Source organism: Oncorhynchus tshawytscha, linkage group LG32 (genome assembly GCF_018296145.1).
Source record: "Oncorhynchus tshawytscha isolate Ot180627B linkage group LG32, Otsh_v2.0, whole genome shotgun sequence".
NCBI lineage: Eukaryota > Metazoa > Chordata > Actinopteri > Salmoniformes > Salmonidae > Oncorhynchus > Oncorhynchus tshawytscha.
In genome coordinates this window covers 10,631,219-10,650,999 of record NC_056460.1, presented here as the reverse complement: position 1 = coordinate 10,650,999, position 19,781 = coordinate 10,631,219, and the positions used below count along the sequence as shown (strand labels likewise).

The 19,781-nt window shown below is 45.0% G+C and overlaps 1 protein-coding gene across 2 annotated transcripts; it reads right to left on the bottom strand.

The window, feature by feature from the left end:
- Positions 1-120: 120 nt before the first annotated feature.
- LOC112245792 (ATP-binding cassette sub-family C member 10) lies at positions 121-18,257 on the bottom strand. 2 transcript variants are annotated; one of them, XM_024413955.2, is made up of 22 exons: positions 18,159-18,240; positions 17,447-17,648; positions 15,786-17,154; positions 15,300-15,527; positions 14,856-15,012; positions 14,548-14,699; positions 14,362-14,441; positions 14,083-14,254; positions 13,742-13,840; positions 13,366-13,555; positions 13,175-13,252; positions 12,797-12,982; positions 12,569-12,701; positions 11,676-11,868; positions 10,641-10,984; positions 7,372-7,541; positions 6,489-6,649; positions 5,912-6,165; positions 5,575-5,720; positions 1,730-1,827; positions 1,462-1,574; positions 121-1,297 (listed from the first exon to the last, which is right to left on the bottom strand). In XM_024413955.2, exons 2-22 carry the CDS (start codon positions 17,635-17,637, stop codon positions 1,162-1,164), a joined length of 4,650 nt encoding a protein of 1,549 aa, XP_024269723.2. In that variant the 5' UTR covers positions 17,638-17,648; positions 18,159-18,240; the 3' UTR covers positions 121-1,161. The 2 variants fall into 2 exon arrangements, with proteins under 2 accessions (XP_024269723.2, XP_024269724.2); XM_024413956.2 differs by lacking the exon at positions 17,447-17,648 and having other exon boundaries at positions 18,159-18,257.
- Between the last annotated feature and the right edge of the window lie 1,524 nt (positions 18,258-19,781).

The window sequence follows — 19,781 nt, the reverse complement described above, 5'->3', positions numbered from 1 at the left end:
CATTTTGATCAACCCAAACTCAACAAAACAATAACATGAGATGTGTAAATCATAGAAATATGACGATTGTCATAATGATGTTCAAGCAAACTCAATAAATCTAAAAAGTGACCAGACGTGTAAAACCAGTGCAGCCATTTTATTTTGAAAATGTTACACCTTCATATTACTGTACATGAGAGTACTGACCACTACTGAAAATGCTGCATGCAAAGGCGATTCTCCCTGAATGTTCTCTCTTACAGTATATTACAAAACAGAAACATTCTCAAATGACTGATATACAGTAGTTCTGCTACAGAATGGCTTGAAATCCTCAGACGTAACAATACTGTGAGGAGCTTCCAAACAAATGTGCTCTGTGTGAATGGCAAACAAAAAGAGAAATAGCAACTTTAAATTGTCTTTATAATTTGTGATAAATATTTGTCTGTAGCATGTCCGTACAGAAAACAGTGTGTAACCATGTGTTTTATCTATGTGAAGAATGTCCATTATTGTGCACTCTAGCTATACAGATCATACTGTCAACAGACCAGGTGCAAAAGGAATCTCAGACATTCATAAATGATTGACAATGCTGCAAAGTGAATGACTGACTTGTCTAGGAAGACAACTTTCCAGTCCAAATCATTATAGCGCTATAAAATACTCACTTCATACAAAAGCAATTCAAGTACTTTTTCATTGTTTCTTCATTACCTCTGTGCCATTGACACATCGACAGTTCTTTCGTACCACATTAACGTGTTTCATGAATAAAAAGCAGAGAAATTCCACATGACGCCCAGGTTAGAAAATTAACCTGACTTCCTAAAATGTAGTAAAAGAATAATCTTGCTCGGGTTGGACTATTCAGACCTTACTCTCTGAGGTCAAATGTCAGTCGGTGGGCCTCAAGGCAGAAGTCGCCGCCCTTAACTACAGATCTAGGATCAAATTACCCTACACCAAATCCTAACCTTAACGATCATGGGGATAAAAAAATATATAATCCGACCCTGGACCAGTAATTATTATAGTGCCAACTTCTACCACCTCCATTGGACGGGTGGTTGGTTGGTCCACAGAGTCTGACCACCACTGGCCTCCTGTGGGGAAACAGAGAGAGATCCCCATTGACATTTCCCATTGTCATTAGTCCTCTGATAGCTTCTCTTCTCACTCTCTCCTCCCACCAACCAGCTTGCAGAAAATGGAGTCGTCTCTTTGGCACAGATCAGCAGGGGTATCAAACTCCACCACCTTCCCAGAATGCATCACCAGCACCCTGTCTGAGTCCATGATGGTGTTGATTCTGGTGACAGAGAAAGAGAAAATCAAGGTGTCACTTTATTAAACTAGGACATCAAATTACATTAAAAATGTACCATAAAAACTCAAGTTATGTATAATTCAGTATAAATGTCTACTAAAGCACTTAAGATCATTATGTAAAGTTGTGTTCACTGAATAATTTACCTATGGGCAATGGTGAGGACGGTCTTGTCTTGAAAAGTCTCTCTGATTGTCTGCTGTAGCAGTTTGTCAGTCTTTTGGTCAACGCTGGCTGTAGCTTCGTCAATGCACAGAATCTATAGAGAGGAAACAATGGTTGAGAAATAAAGCCATGCTAGTAATTGATACGGATGGTTGAATTCAAAGCCATGTTTGTAATTGATACGGATGGTTGAGAATTCAAAGCCATGTTAGTAATTGGTATGGATGGATGGTGTGGGCTGGTTCTTACATTAGCTTCAGTCAGCAGAGCCCTGGCCAGACACAGCAGCTGTCTCTGTCCCAGAGAGAGAGACTTGCCCCGCTCTCCCACCTCAGCACCTAGACCACCTAAGATACACAAATACACTCACAGAGGTTAGTGAGGCCACCTGACCAAACTCTTACAGACACAAACATGAACTAATTACTACCTTCACTCTCTTCCTTTCCTCACTCTCCTTTACTTCCTTGTTCTTTCACTCTCACTTGGTTTGATACCAGGGGTGAAAGTAGAATTCATTTCTTACCGCACAGGACATACCACGTTTTTAACATTTTTAAATGGGTCTAATCTAGGGCTGTGGCGGTCATGACATTTTGTGATTTTAAAGCAAATAACTGCCTGTCTCACAGTAAGTGACCGTTATTAAACACATTTGGCATCTCCTGGCTTCCACACCGATGCAGACCTTTGGAACCTCTACATGTTCTAATAAGTCTATGTAATATAACCTACACCATCACAATAAATCTATTATTTATTTTAATACCATGTCTCTTTAGACCTGTCTAAGAAAATGTAGTCTGTTTCAGAAGAACAGTTGTCATTATGTTAGGCCCTGATCTGGCGATGCCATATGACTGTGGGCTACACTAGTTCATTTAGCAGACAATATTTGCTTAGAATTCCGTGGCATGATTTTATAGTATGAAGAATTCAATTGAACATAGCTGAATAAAATAGAAAGGATGCTTTCTCCAAACGATTTCTAAAGGGAGTACACGGCAGTAGGCTATAAGCACAAATGTTCCAAAATGCAATCAATTAGCGGGAAAATGCCACTCAAGTGACCATAATGTGATTATGCATGTAATTCTTTATTATAAAATGTGCATTTTTATGGTGAAAATGATTTTCTCCAAATGTGTAACTCACGCACTGCCTATGTATGTACGTTAGGCTCTACACCAGTTGTAAAAACTGATTAATGAGCTTAAATTAAGAAGTTATTTGGCCACTTTAGTTGTGATTCAAACCGTATCAAAACATATAGGCCTATGGGCTAGGTTATAGGAGTTGTTTCTTGCCTTAATGCACACAAGTGGGATCATTCACAAGTGAAGGACTAATGTCACCCATTAGACTATTCTTGATTTAATCTTGCCTTTACATATACTAAATAATATGTGTCAAATTAGTTTTCATTTATAATGGACCATTATCATGGACCTGTCTCGGAACAGTGGCAGGGGGGAAAAAATACATGTAATCTATGCGCTTAAATAGCGAATGGAGTTTTCCCGTGGTTAATTTTAATGCCAGCCAGGTAGGCTATACTTCTGTTTTAAAGCAAAGCAATGTGTTTAATATTAGGAAAGCCTAGCCTATAGAAAGCTGATGGCCTCTATTAAAAAGAGGATCCCATCAAAACACTTTTCTCCCGCAATTGCATAGCCTATAGAAATGTTGCGCAACATGAGCTCATCGATTACGTTTGCATCAGAGTGATTAGAAGGACAATAGAGTGCTGAGTACCAGGCAGTTAGCTAGTTTGGTAGGCTACTAGTGATCAGCAGCAGCATCAGGTTATGTGGAATTTGACTGCGTTCCTGGCTCGTGACTGCCGGTGTGGCGGTAATATGTTCACCCTAACAGCACTAGTCTAATCATAGAATGACACAAACTCAGCAAAAAAAGAAACTTCCTCTCACTGGCAACTGCGTTTATTTTCAGCAAACTTAACATGAGATTCAACAACTGAGACATAAACTGAACAAGTTCCACAGACATGTGACTAACAGAAATGGAATAATGTGTCCCTGAACAAAGGGGGTTCCAAATCAAAAGTAATAGTCAATGCAGCTGGTGGCCACACCAGATACTAAGTACTGCAGTCCATCTCCTCTTCATGGACTGCACCAGATTTGCCAGTTCTTGCTGTGAGATGTTACACCACTCTTCCACCAAGGCACCTGCAAGTTCCCGGACATTTCTGGGGGGGAATGGCCCTAGCCCTCACCCTCCGATCCAACAGGCCCCAGACGTGCTCAATGGGATTGAGATCTGGGCTCTTCGCTGGCCATGGCAGAACACTGACACTCCTGTCTTGCAGGAAATCAGCCATCCTGCTCGTTCTGTGCGTGGTGGCATTGTCATGCTGGAGGGTCATGTCAGGATGAGCCTGCAAGAAGGGTACCACATGAGGGAGGAGGATGTCTTCCCTGTAACACACAGCGTTGAGATTGCCTGCAATTACAACAAGCTCAGTCCAATGATCCTGTGACACACCGCTCCAGACCATGACAGACCCTCCACCTCCAAATCGATCCCGCTCCAGAGTACAGGCCTCGGTGTAATGCTCATTCCATCAACGATAAACACGAATCCGACCATCACCCCTGGTGAGACAAAACGTGACTCGTCAGTGAAGAGCACTTTTTGCCAGTCCTGTCTGGTCAATCGACGGTGGGTTTGTGCCCATAGGCGATGTTGTTGTCTGGTGAGGACCTGCCTTACAACAGGCCTACAAGCCATCAGTCCAGCCTCTCTCAGCCTACTGCGGACAGTCTGAGCACTGATGAAGGGATTGTGAGTTCCTGGTGTAACTCGGGAAGTTGTTGTTGCCATCCTGTACCTGTCCCGTACCTGTCCCGCAGGTGTGATGTTCGGATGTACCGATCCTGTGCAGGTGTTCTTACACGTGGTCTGCCACTGTCTCTCCTGTCTCCCTGTAGCGGTCTTAGGCGTCTCACAGTACGAACATTGCACTTTATTGCCCTGGACACATCTGCAGTCCTCATGCCTCTTTGCAGCATGCCTAAGGCACGTTCACACAGATGAGCAGGGACCCTGTGCATCTTTCTTTTGGTGTTTTTCAGAGTCAGTAGAAAGGCCTCTTTAGTGTCCTAATTTTTCATAACTGTGACCTTAATTGCCTACCGTCTGTAAGCTGTAGTGTCTTAACGACCTTTCCACAGGTGCATGCTCATTAATTGTTTATGGTTCTTCATGGTTCATTGAACAAGCAAGGGAAACAGTGTTTAAACCTTTTACAATGAAGATCTGTGAAGTTATTTGGATTTTTACAAATTATCTTTGAAAGACAGGGTCCTGAAAAAGGGACGTTTATTTTTTTGCTGAGTTTAGATGCATAGATTACATATAGAATCCCTATTAACTTTGTTAACCAGTCATGAGGTTTTCATTTGATTGTGAAACAATCACTTCAAAAGGCACTCCTGTTGGCTACCCACGCACGTTTGGCCACTCACAATATAATTCCAGCATCCACAGTGCACCTGCAATTTGCTGAATGGAAAGACAAATCTGTTACAAAAACACTAAACGTGTAATGACATTCGGCGATTGTCATTAGGCCCACTACACTTGTATCCCGAAATTATGCATCCAATGCTGTACGCACGTATCTCGGTCACTTATCTCCGCCTTTCCAACATTTTAGTGTTTTCTTCGAACCACAAGTATACGGACCGATTTCAAGTCAACTCGCTCATTTTCATGCAGCCGACATGCGGTAATGTTAAATAATGGTGTAATTCAATATAGTTTTTTCTGCATTTCCTTTAAATTATTGCGATGGGTCACGTTTTACTGGTACGGCGTACCACCACTATTTATTTTGTTGGTACCGGAATGTACCGGCTTACTTTCACCTCTGTTTGATACCCCTCTTCTCTCCATTGGTCTCTCATTCTGTTTGTCTGTTTAATTCAACTACTCTTCCTATTTCTCATCTGCTAGATCACCCTCTCATTTGCACGATTTTTCATCATCTCCCTTCTATCACCATCACAATCTCCCTCCTCTACTGTCCTCAATCCTCTCTTCCCCCTCTCTTTCTCTCCCACCCTCACCGATGCAGTTGATGACAGCGCTGAGGTGACAGTGTTCCAGGGCCTCCAGTAGCCGGGGGTCAGGGTGACGTCCACATGGGTCCAGGTTCTCTCTCACTGTCCCGCTGAACAGGAACGGGTCCTGGGGGATGATGGCCAGTTTGGACCTGAAGGGGGAGCGGCAAATACAGTGTAAAAAAATCATCTATTTTTTTGTAGTTCAAAATAAGTAGACATGCTTGATGAATGTCGTCACCTATAAAGAGCTTTTATTACAGATGCACAGATCCCAATCATTATCAGTTGAAAAAAAAAACATTAAAATCATATCACCACCATCATCTCTTAATCCTCTCACCTGAGCTGGGCCAGTCCCACCTGGCTGGTGTCCACTCCATCCAGTAAGATCTGACCCTGGTTCAGCTCCACCATGCGGAAGAGGGCCAGGAACAGGGTCGACTTGCCTGAGCCCGTCCGGCCTACCACCCCCACCTTCTCCCCAGGCCGGACCACCAGGCTCACCCCGTCCAGGGCGTTGGGCAGCCCCTCTCTGTAGGACAGCACGGCCCCACGGAACTCCACCCAACCCTGCTCAGGCCACGAGGTGGGCACCTATGGTAAAGACGGAAGTAGATGGGTCCTCAGTCATTTAACAAACTTATTTGTTTTCTATTCCCCTGAATGGCCACTTCAGTAAGAAGTAACTGACCAGGCTAAAATACCCAAAGAACTTGAACAAATAGATTTAGTAATTTTAGAAATAACACCTATCCAACACCTCATAAAGACAACCACTGAAAACCTGCCACATAACCTTCTCAAAGGTCTACAGAGTGGCGTACACTTCTGACAATGAAAAAAAGGAATTATGAAACCTCAATGGGGTGCAACTGAGTAGCATGCTATAAAACACACGTCCTCACAGGACTCCTCACCTGTGGGTTGCTGTGTTGTTGCTCAGTGGGCAGGGTGGTGGAGTACTCCTCGGTGCGCTCCACACTCACCAGCTGCATCTCTGTCTGGGTAAAGTTGAAGATGAGGCCTGACAGCAGGCCTGTGATGGACAGAGCATAGGACAGGGACAGACCCACCAGACCTGGCAGGGAGAACACCCATAGGACAAACAGTTATTATTAAGGCCTAGGCACAGCAAACAAGACATGCACTGAGTATACTCTATACAAAACAATATTGCCCTCAGAACCGCCTCAATTCGTCGGGGCATGGACTGTACAAGGTGTCGATAGCATTCCACAGGGATGCTGGCCCATGTTGACTCCAATGCTTTCCACAGTTGTGTCAAGTTGGCTGGATGTCCTTTGGGTGGTGGACCATTCTTGATACACACAGGAAACTGTTGCGCGTAGAAAAACCCAGCAGCGTTGCAATTCTTGACACAAATGGAGCACCTGGCACCTACTACAGTACCCTGTTCAAAAGGCACTTAAATATTTTGCCTTGCCCATTCATCCTCTGAATGGCACACATACACAATCCATGTCTCAATTTTCTCAAGGCTTAAAAATCCTTCTTAAACCGGTCTCCTCCCCTTCATCAACACTGATTGAAGTTGATTTAACAAGTGACATTAATAAGGGATCATAGCTAACACCTGGATTCACCTGGTCAGTCTACGTCATGGAAAGAGGTGTTCTTAATGTTTTGTATACTCAGAGTACATGTACTGATACTATTTCTAGATTCTCCTCTACAGCAGCCTCAACAACTAGTAGACATCAACAGTGTAATCGAGGCCTGTGTTGTGCTAAACCTGTGCTGACTATGGGACACATGCTAACATGCTAGCTGGGTGCTCACCCGGGTCGATGGATTTGAACTGGTGCTGGACGACGGCGATCACGCTGATGCCCGTCACCACGACAACGCCGATCATCTGCAGGCGGATGTCCAGCCACTGCATGGCGGCGTTACTAAGGAACAGACAGCGCTGGTTCTGCTCCAGACGCCTCTCGTTCTCCTCCTCAAATCTAGAGCCACAACAGACAGACGGAGAACATGAACCTCCTTCCAAAAAAAAAATATATATATATATGTCCTTGCTGTGTCTGAATCCTGGCTCAGGAAGGCCAAGATAGAACCTAAAGGGGGAGGAGTTGCAAAAATTCAGAGATTTCCATACCCTAATTTTGAAAAACTATAACATCTTCCGCCCTGGACACCAAGATAGAACTGCTAAACTGGGGGGAGGAGCCCTCAATCTCACACAAATTGCAGTCTAAATCTGTAAACAAGGGCACCCTCACGAGAACTCCTCCAAATACACCTCCGCTGTCTTCAACCAGGATCTCAGCGATCACTGCCTCATTGCCTGTATCCGCTACGGAGCCGCAGTCAAACGACCACCCCTCATCACTGTCAAACGCTCCCTAAAACACTTCTGTGAGCAGGCCTTTCTAATCGACCTGGCCCGGGTATCCTGGAAGGACATTGACCTCATCCCGTCAGTTGAGGATGCCTGGTCATTCTTTAAAAGTAACTTCCTCACCATTTTAGATAAGCATGCTCCGTTCAAAAAATGCAGAACTAAGAACAGATACGGTCCTTGGTTCACCCCAGACCTGACTGCCCTCGACCAGCACAAAAACATCCTGTGGCGGACTGCAATAGCATCGAACAGTCCCCGGGATATGCAACTGTTCAGGGAAGTCCGGAACCAATACACGCAGTCAGTCAGGAAAGCTAAGGCCAGCTTCTTCAGGCAGAAGTTTGCATCCTGTAGCTCCAACTCCAAAAGGTTCTGGGACACTGTGAAGTCCATGGAGAACAAGAGCACCTCCTCCCAGCTGCCCACTGCACTGAGGCTAGGTAACACGGTCACCACCGATAAATCCGTGATTATCGAAAACTTCAATAAGCATTTCTCAACGGCTGGCCATGCCTTCCGCCTGGCTACTCCAACCTCGGCCAACAGCTCTGCCCCCCCGGCAGCTCCTCGCCCAAGCCTCTCCAGGTTCTCCTTTACCCAAATCCAGATAGCAGATGTTCTGAAAGAGCTGCAAAACCTGGACCCGTACAAATCAGCTGGGCTTGACAATCTGGACCCCCTATTTCTGAAACTTTCCGCCGCCATTGTCGCAACCCCTATTACCAGCCTGTTCAACCTCTCTTTCATATCGTCTGAGATCCCCAAGGATTGAAAGCTGCCGCAGTCATCCCCCTCTTCAAAGGGGGAGACACCCTGGACCCAAACTGTTACAGACCTATATCCATCCTGCCCTGCCTATCTAAGGTCTTCGAAAGCCAAGTCAACAAACAGGTCACTGACCATCTCGAATCCCACCGTACCTTCTCCGCTGTGCAATCTGGTTTCCGAGCCGGTCACGGGTGCACCTCAGCAACACTCAAGGTACTAAACGATATCATAACCGCCATCGATAAAAGACAGTACTGTGCAGCAGTCTTCATTGACCTTGCCAAGGCTTTCGACTCTGTCAATCACCATATTCTTATCGGCAGACTCAGTAGCCTCGGTTTTTCGGATGACTGCCTTGCCTGGTTCACCAATTACTTTGCAGACAGAGTTCAGTGTGTCAAATCGGAGGGCATGCTGTCCGGTCCTCTGGCAGTCTCTATGGGGGTGCCACAGGGTTCAATTCTCGGGCCGACTCTTTTCTCTGTATATATCAATGATGTTGCTCTTGCTGCGGGCGATTCCCTGATCCACCTCTACGCAGACGACACCATTCTATATACTTTCGGCCCGTCATTGGACACTGTGCTATCTAACCTCCAAACAAGCTTCAATGCCATACAACACTCCTTCCGTGGCCTCCAACTGCTCTTAAACGCTAGTAAAACCAAATGCATGCTTTTCAACCGATCGCTGCCTGCACCCGCATGCCCGACTAGCATCACCACCCTGGATGGTTCCGACCTTGAATATGTGGACATCTATAAGTACCTAGGTGTCTGGCTAGACTGCAAACTCTCCTTCCAGACTCATATCAAACATCTCCAATCGAAAATCAAATCAAGAGTCGGCTTTCTATTCCGCAACAAAGCCTCCTTCACTCACGCCGCCAAGCTTACCCTAGTAAAACTGACTATCCTTCCGATCCTCGACTTCGGCGATGTCATCTACAAAATGGCTTCCAACACTCTACTCAGCAAACTGGATGCAGTCTATCACAGTGCCATCCGTTTTGTCACTAAAGCACCTTATACCACCCACCACTGCGACCTGTATGCTCTAGTCGGCTGGCCCTCATTACATATTCGTCGCCAGACCCACTGGCTCCAGGTCATCTACAAGTCCATGCTAGGTAAAGCTCCGCCTTATCTCAGTTCACTGGTCACGATGGCAACACCCATCCGTAGCACTCGCTCCAGCAGGTGTATCTCACTGATCATCCCTAAAGCCAACACCTCATTTGGCCGCCTTTCGTTCCAGTACTCTGCTGCCTGTGACTGGAACGAATTGCAAAAATCGCTGAAGTTGGAGACTTTTATCTCCCTCACCAACTTCAAACATCAGCTATCTGAGCAGCTAACCGATCACTGCTGCTGTACATAGTCTATTGGTAAATAGCCCACCCATTTTCACCTACCTCATCCCCATACAGTTTTTATTTATTTACTTGCACTTTTGCACACCAATATCTCTACCTGTACATGACCATCTGATCATTTATCACTCCAGTGTTAATCTGCAAAATTGTAATTATTCGCCTACCTCCTCATGCCTTTTGCACACATTGTATATAGACTCCCCCCTTTGTTTTCTACTGTGTTATTGACTTGTTAATTGTTTATTCCATGTGTAACTCTGTGTTGTCTGCTCATACTGCTATGCTTTATCTTGGCCAGGTCGCAGTTGCAAATGAGAACTTGTTCTCAACTGGCCTACCTGGTTAAATAAAGGTGAAATAATTTTTTTATTTTTTTAAATATGTTTTGGCTTGGACCTTGGACTGGTCCTAGAGAGGTACAAGTTGAGCCGGCTTTTGTGCAAGCTCAGATCTAACCGCTAACACCCCTGATTCAACTAGCCAAATCAAGGTTGGTAACCACCAGATCTAGAGTGGGTCCAAAATATAAATTCCTCATTCTAACTTTACCGTTCTCACCTGGAGGCACTGGAACTTGCTCGGATGGTACCGAGGCCACTCAGCGTCTCAGAGAAATGTGAATACACCGGCGAGAGGGTGAGGCTGCACAGACGCTTCAGGTCTCTGGATGTGTGTCGGTAGAAGCGCTGTGTGAGGTGGTAGAGCAGGCCCAGGGGCAGCAGGGCCACTAGGAACCAGGGCAGGCCGTAGCTCATCACTACCAGCATGCCCAGCAGGCCGAAGATGCTAGCCAGCAGGATGTTGAGGAAGAAAGGGAGAGTGTCATCCACGCTGTACAGGTCAGAGGAGAAGCGGTTAACGACACGGCCCAGTGGTGTAGTGTCGAAGAAGGTAACTGTAGCCTGGATTGATATAGAGAGAGGCGGGTCAGGGTTAGTTAGGTGTGTTTGTACTCTATCATGGCAATGTAAACAGTAAACACTACAAACACGTGTATTAGGGTAGTCTAGCAGTCTGAACCACTGCCTTCAGATCACATATATGGCTGCAGCATGGGTTTGAATCCGGACCAATGCCTTTTCAGCCTAAAACTATCTTTCCCACTGTCTCACCTCTATCCAATAAAGCATTTTTGTTTGTGCACAAAAAAATATACCTTTAAAATAAATACTACAAAGTGTATAAAACATATATATATATATTTTTTTTTTCCAAACAGTACCCACCACTAGGAATGTGTGGACAAAACAAGTACACTGTAAATTATCTACAGAACATCAACTCTCACACAGTAGAGGCTGGAATGGATAATGGTTGGAATGGAGTCAATGGAGTGTTATCAACCACATGGAAACCACGTCTTTGAGATGTTTTATACCATTCCATTGACACCATTCCAGCCATTACTATGAGCCATCCTCCCCTCAGCAGCCTCCACTGCTCTCACAGCATGAGTTGAACCGTGATAATTTTTCAGAAAAATCATAATTATGCTAGAAAATGTAAAATACATCTTTTGCATGATTGAAACCATGACCATGGTCATGACTAAACCAGTTTCCCGAGGGGTCAACTGAACAGAAGACGCTCAACCTTGAGGACTGTGTCAAGCAGCCTGTTGTGGACGACCGATGCTGCACGGATGCCTCCAAAGGCGAAGAGGAAGGCTCGGAAGGCGGTGAAGACCGTGTTGGCACCCGCAATGGAACAGTAAACTGTCAGATAGAACTTCACCTCTGAGCTCATGTTGGCGAAAGCTGTCGTTTCCATAATATTGACAGGGAACCTGGGGATAAAACACACATTTGAATCAATCTTGCATCATGGAAGTCTCTGCGATTTGACACCTAATCCCTTTACTGCACAATCTAAAGGATTTAGAGGCTCTGTAATATCAATGGAGAGTACCTAAGTATGACTTAAAGCAGTGTGGAGTCATAAGTGGTGATGGGTTCTGACTCCTAAACTTGAAATATGGAGTGCCATAGTCTGGTTTCTACACCAGAAGTAAATGGTTATCTGTAGCAGGAATGTATATGGTGGAGGCAATTAAGCTTGGAATGTACTGAGTAAAGGAAAGGCAATCACATCGTTGCAGTCACTGATAAGGGTGGAGAGCTGTGGTTTAGTGAGGAATGTGGGGCAGAGGTCAGGTCAGATTAAGGGAGAAGGAACTGTTTATTGCCCGCATCACTTAACTTCCTGCCTAGCAATAAAGATGTCATGTTTAGAGAAGAGGAGGATACTTCACCCAAATTGGGGTATATATACTCGTGCTGGGGGAAACTCGTGCTGTTTTTGTCTGCTCAGCTGTCCGACCTTTTGGGTGAATAAACTTGGTTTGAGCTTTTATAGTTGTCCATCAGTTTTGCCATGTTATTTAGAACCTAACAGTGGATTAGGTAAGAGGAATGACACTGCCCATTCTGAGTAATTGAATCTTATCCAGTGTATCAGTCTCAACGTTGTAACAACCTCTAACTTACATTAGTCCTCCAGGAGAGAATAGCAGCAGGTGTGGTGAGCTGTAGGCAGGCATGAGAACACTCTGGGCGGAACCATTGTTCTTCAGGTTAGAGATCCAGTGGGACAGCCACCAGTCAGACACATTCTTAGAGGCTGAGACAGAGACAGCAAAATGTAAAATTCATAAACAATCCAGCAAAGCCAACAGAAGTGCGATGTCATATTAAGGCGCCAGTTGGTAGCTGTACCTTGCATGAGGAGTAGGGACAGCAAGATGGAGACAGCCAAGGGCCCTCCTACCGCTCTCCAGTAGGTGTGGTAAACCTTCCAGGCCAGCCCGCCCACCGCCTTCTGCTCCTCCCTTGACAGTGAAGACTCCTCCTCCGCAAACAGCTCATTGGACGGACCCTGCTTCTCCTCTCGCTCAATGACATCTGATTCAAGTCAGAACGCAAATAAAAACACCTGACAATTTTTCCATGGAGTAGTCCATCACTCAATTCAACAACAAGGTGTAGAAACTAATCAAATGGACTTTCATTCCTCTGCATCAGTGATATTAGCACTGTGTTGCAAGCAATATATTCCAAAACACAACGCTAAGAGACATAAATGACTACTGGTACCTTTCTCCTTTGCATTACTGTCATTCTTCCGGTTCTTGGGCACTGCTTCTACCAAAGGAAGGACCTCTTCAGGTGTACCTATTTAAAACGAATGAGAAGGACAGAGAGTTTATTCAGACATATGCATTTACACAGAAATTTAATTCATTATTCCATTATCAATTGACGAACGAAAGGCCAGAGTTCACTACCCGTTTTAATAATTGTTCCATTGTCCATGAGAATCACCACATCAGCTTTGTCCACAAACTCTATGCGGTGGGTGCATAGGATTCTGGTCTTGCTCATGAGGATCCCCATGATGCATCTCTCCATGAGGTGATGGGCCACGTCAGAGTCTACTGCTGCCAGTGGATCGTCCAGGAGGAAAATGTCTTTCTCCTTGTTCGTTTAAAAGAGAGATTGACATTCAATACAAAAAGCAAATGATTTAATGTTTTCTGCCATCCATACTTCTAACCTGGCAAAAGCTTGCTTGTTAAATAAAGTTGGAGATTCACTGATACACAGTCTCTGTCTTTTCTAGATGGCTGTTGTGTTACCATGGATTCTGGTGAGGACTCTTACCATGTAAACAGCTCTGGCCAAGGCCAGGCGAGCTTTCTGTCCTCCACTCAGAGTCACTCCGTTCTCTCCCACCTCGGTCCTGTCCCCATTAGGCAGAATCTGGACAAACAAGACAATTCAGCCAAATATTTTCAAATGCACCGAGTTTGGGATTTGTGCTTATTAACATTCATTGGATATATAACAAATATATTAGAGGTTGGTCAAGTAAAGTTTGGACTTAGCCAAAATAAAAATGGAACAAGGGATAAAGCTAGCATTGAGGTTGTCTATGAAGATAAGAGAGATTGAAGCAGAGAGAGAGAAACAAATAAAGAAATTGAAAAAGAGGCGAGTCTCACATTGAGGTCGTCCGTGAGCGCACAGGCCTCCACCACGGCCTGGTAAAAAGAACTGTTGTAGTCCTTGCCAAACAGGATGTTGTCCCGAACTGTTGCATGCTGGATCCACGGCTCCTGAGCGGCTAGACCAAACCCATCCTCCCTGCCCTGGACGTATACATCACCGCCACGCCTACAGAGGGAAGTAAACAACTCAACGATAGATCCAAAAAGGTCATTGAAATAAACCAACAAAATAAATTTACTTGAGCTTTGTAAGCTTGAGGCGGTGAGCACTACCGGTTGAGTTCTCCAGTGATGGCTGCCAGTAAGGAGCTCTTCCCACAGCCCACCTTTCCCACCACAACAACTAGGGATCCCTGGCAGACAAGAAAAAAAAATACTACATCTTTGCTGTGATAAGATGGTAGACCCCATGATTTCCAAGCTGTATAGGTTACATAGTTTGTGATGCAGGGTACACACCTTAGTGATGGATAGGTTGAGGCTATGGAGCATCAGACTTCCTTTGGGGGATTCAGTATCAGAGCTTGTGGGGGGGTCTGACCCCCCAGGCCCCTGCCATGAGAATATGCCCTGACTCATCACAATGGTGTCCTGGGGGTCCTCAGGGGCCACTGTAAGTTGGACCCACAAAGTCAATGAAAAACATTTCATGCACATATTTGCATCTCTTACTTTCATAGACACAGTTATTGCACATGTATTAATTAATAATGTATGTACAAGCAAAATGTACTTTACTTATGCTGAGCACGCACACACACACCTACCGAGACTGAAATATGCATCGAGGTCCTGGTTGGGAAGCTTGAGGAAGCGTTGGATGCGGTCCAGGGACACCTTGGCCTCCAGGATGCCGTTGAGGACCCAGGGGAAGCTGTTGAGGGGGACGATCAGCATGCCCACTAGGGCCAGAGTGGTGAACACCTGCAATGGAGGAGGGAAAGTGTCCCTATTCGAATTAGTCTCATGCAGCCACATCATCATTGTGTTCCTGGGTATCAGTTAGTAGATCTTTCAATAGCTAGTATGTCTGTTCCAATGTCCATTCTAGCATAGCTACCACTTGGAATGTTCTATCCGAAACATTACTTCATACAAGGTGATATTGCTAGTGAGGACATTGGAACAGATTGATTGCAAAATATTTTGCTCACTTTTAAATGGTAACTACTATCGGATGAAGCACAAAATGAAATATGGACCATGCCTACCGTGGCTGCAGTGAGCTCATGGCCGAGCAGCACGTATGTGACAAAGGTGATGATAGATATGACTATGGGTAGAGATCCCCAGGTGTACACGCACACAGCATCCAGGTACTTAATGGCCTTGAGGTGGGACAGCTCTTGCCTCCGAAAATCTGCTATCTTCTGGGCAAAGTAGGCCTCCCAGTTGTAGAACTTGATGACTCGTATTCCAAAGAGGACCTCTGTCATTAGCTGGAAGGCAAGGACAGGGCAGACAGATGACATTGTTGAGCTCACATTTTTAGGTGAAACGTCTGCAAGCAGTTTCACAGCTTGACATCGAAGACTTTTAATATAAAAGCTATAGAAGTTGTATGTTGTAATTTCTACTTCATTACTACTTAATAGCACTGCTCTAAACAATAAAAATAATAGCATTCATAGGTGTTGCTATGGTTGGAGCGTTAAGATAAAAGTAAAAGATAGTCAAAGCCATAGAGAATTTCTCACCTTGACACGACTATCCTTATGTGAGAGCATGTGCTTGTTATTCTCCATGATCTTCGAGGCCAGCACCTTATTGAGCGGCACCAGCAGCAGAGCCACACCCAGTCCTCCTAGGAAGGCCACACCCACCTGCAGGTAGAGCAGGTAGAGGGCAATGGAAAACTGGAAGGGCAGACTCCACACCTCGTGGAAATTGTTGAAGAAGTTGATCACATGGTCCGTGTCCGTGCTCATGAAGTTGACCACCTCGCCCAGGGTGAACCGCGCTGCCAGGCTGCCGCCGCTGACCCGCAGTGCTTTCCCGTAGATGGTGGAGATGAGGGCGGCGCGCGCTGAGAGTGAGACCTTCGAGACTTCGAAGGCAAAGATGTTCCGGATGAGGGCAGAGAAGAAGGTGCTGAAGAAGAGGCCCGTGGCACACCAGGCCCCCTGGCTGATGGGGGCCCCCTCCTCTTCCATGTAGTGCACCAGGCTGCTGAGGAGCAGGGGTCCTGCGAAGCTCAGCATGTTGCCCGCTAGCTTCAGCACACCAAGCAGGTAGTAGCGTAGCCCGAAGGCTTTGTGCAACACTTTTAACAGTCCTACCTCCTCCACTGCTATACCCTGCTGGAGGGGTGAAGTCCATGTTCTGTTCTGTAGGCTCTTGTTTGCAGGCCTGGGTGTAGTGTTCCTTCTCTGTGTTGCTGCCCTCTGTTGGCAGTCCTCCCAGCAGTGGAGGAAGTGTCGGTGCACTGCAGTGGTGCGGAGCCTCCGGGGAAGGAGATAGACATTGCATGGCCTCTCCAGCTCCCCACGCCGGCCGCGCCTCAGTAGAGGGTTCAACCACAGGTACATCAGGCGGGAGATGAAGCTACTGCCATCCTCTGCCACCACCTCTCCCGTGTCCTGGTAGGAACTCTCTGGGATGAGGAGAGAGCTGTCTGCGTCATTGACGGACATGGAGGTGTAACTCCCTTCACCGACGCAGGGAGCAGCGAAGGCCAGGAGGTAGACCAGGAGAGAGAGTCCCCGGGTGACTGCGAGCACCAGCCGTGCCACTCTAAAGGGCTCCACCAGGTCCAGGTAGGTGGCCTCCTGGGCGTAAGCCAGCAGGGTGATCACCAGGTTAGGGATAGGCAACAGGACCAGCAGTAGTAACACAGAGGGACCCCTGGTTCTTCTATAGATGGACCTCTGGAGGACAAGCAGTGCCCCAAAGTGGACCAGCCATGCCAGGACGGCACATCCATCAGCCAGGACGTCCAGGTACATGTCCCCCCGGTGGAGGAGGACCACCAGGACCAAGTCCACCACAAAGAGCAGGGTCACCAGCAGGGCTGAGGCCACCCTGAGGCCCCAACCACACGGGGGAGAGGACCAGAGGAGGCTGCATCTGTGTAATGCAAAAGGATAAAATGGTTGATGAACTGTCTGAAATATGGCCTGGCTAGATATAATAGATATAATAAAGATGCCAATCTACAGTAAGGGATCTAGTACAGACATGAACTTACTGTTCTGGAGGTAGAAATCAAACATCTTTATTTTACCTAGGTACACGTAGGTACAATATGTGGGTCTGTATCGCATACTACTGTATGTGCTGTAGGATTAATAGTGGCCAGAATGTTTTAGCCTATGCCTTGTGATTTTGTGAGGGGCCTGACTGTGTGACCTAACGTTACCTCTGAGCACTCAGGTAGCAGGCACTGAAGACGGCCACTACAGCGTGAGCCAGGGCTCCCAGAACCAGCTGGTTAAAACAGGGGCTGATGGCTCCATCCCGCCACACTGGGAACGGGTCAAGGGTGTCCGTGTGGCACAGGCCAGAGAACAACTCACTGGGGCCAAAATCAGCCACTACACCTTTCCCCATTCTCCAAGCATCTAGGGAAACGTTTATAAACATTGCAGATATCTATACTACTTCTGTAATTCGTTTTTCAACCTGTCTGATCAAATCTGTCAGCAACACTTGCAGTTGACTACAACCAGGCCTACCGGTGTTTAGCTCGTCAAACAGGTTGGGCTTTTAAGAGTGAGTTCACATAGGCTACAACACAGTTCTGTACTAGCTAGTTACAGTACATATGTAGCTAAATGTTTTGTTTTGGCTGGTCATAAGAAATGTGTTTGTGTCTCTATAAGCAGTCTACCTCTATGATTCAGTTGCACATGGTCTAGCTAGCTAGCTGTCACTGTCACTAGTCAGCCACACTTGCTTAGGGGGACATTTGTAAACATTGGAATGAGTGGCTAGCAAATCTCTCACCAGCGGCGTGTGTTATTGTTCGTCAAGTTAATGAAACATTTCCTTTTGCATGATATAAAGCGTATATATAGCAAGACTCTCTCTGCAATTTGGGGTAACACAATTGTCAAGATAAATTGAAATACCTGTTCACAGCTTTGGATTCATGGGGGAACGTAGCATCTGCAGTGTTACAACTTCCGGTCACGCGCCACATGTATGTTTTCTCCAAAGCACAAGCCGCATTGAATTCAATGCATTAAATATTGTATTTCTAAATGACAGGGGTTTACGAACACTAACTAAAAGAAAACCACTTTTTTATTTATTTTGTAAACACTAATGCAGATTTCATTCTACTCCAGAAGACTCGCTCCTGCGATTCAGATTCTAGTTTTTGGAAATCACAATGGGGAAATACTGTTTATTATAGTCACGGGTCTTACCACTCAGCTGGTACTATGATATTGCCTCATACATTTAGAGGTGATATTTCAGAGTCTTGTATGTCCAAAGATGGGAGATGGGTTATATTGATCTCCAAACTAGATACGTGTTTTTTATTATATGCAATGTGTATAGGTACAACTCTTACCTCAAATAAGACTAATAAGCTTACTGAGCTGCAAAACAAGTACACAAATGCATGGCTTATAATAGCTGGAGACTTTAATGAAACACCTTATAACTCTTTAAAATAGAGACATCATAACCTAATTTTGCAATAAACTGACAGTGATTGATGCATGGCGCTTCTTTAATACACACTTAAACGAATACACCTGTGTACTAGGTAAACGATGGTCAAATCCACAGTGGTCAAATCCACAATCTCATTTCTCCCCCACTTTTACAGTATGTACAAGAAGTAAGATATAAAACCTGCTCCTTTGACTGATCATAAAATTATATTATTTAAGTTAAGAATGTTCAGAAAAATACAGTGGCGTTCGAGAATACTGGAAATGTAATAATTCACTCCTAAATTATCCAGTCTTGAACAAGAGCTTACATAACTTGATCATAGACTCGTTTAATTTAAATGATTTTAGAACCAAAGCATGGAAGTAGCTGTGAAATATTTAAATTCAAAGTAAGATCTATCGCTATTTCACGCAGTAAGGAATTCAAGTAAGCAAAAATGTTTGAAAGAATATGAGTATATGAATAAATTGAATGTTCTTTTAGAAAAGCATATCCCTTGAGAAAAGGAAGAAACAGATCTGAATACATCTCGAATAGAACTAGATCAAATGTAAACTGATTTAGCTAAAACCGACTTTATTAGAAAAAAGAGCAAAATGGGTTAAAGGGCGAAAAAAAAACTTTAAGAGAAAATATCTTTCTGCCTTAAATATTGACAATAACTTGTGTAAAAACCCTAAGTATAAGGTTCTGTATTTATTTTCTTAGTCAACCGAGTGTTCTGTTTCTTTGTATTCTTGAAGGTAGCCCTGTCTTTAATTTTTGTTAATTGATTTCACCTGTGTTAGTTGCTCACCTGGTCTCATCAGCTCCTTATTTAGTTCAGTTGATTCTGTTTGTGCCTTTGTGAGGTATTGTTCGTTTTTGACCCTACTAAGACATTTCCTAGCTCGTGTGTGAGAACCAGTTATAGCCTTCAGTCCTACTTTTGATTCACCTGCCTGTTTGCCTACCTGTGTATGACCATTGCCTGCCTGTGACCACGATTCCTGCCTTCTGCAAGGGCGAAATATAAATGGATAATTTTAGCATATGCTAATAGACTTAAAATGGGCCTAAACCGG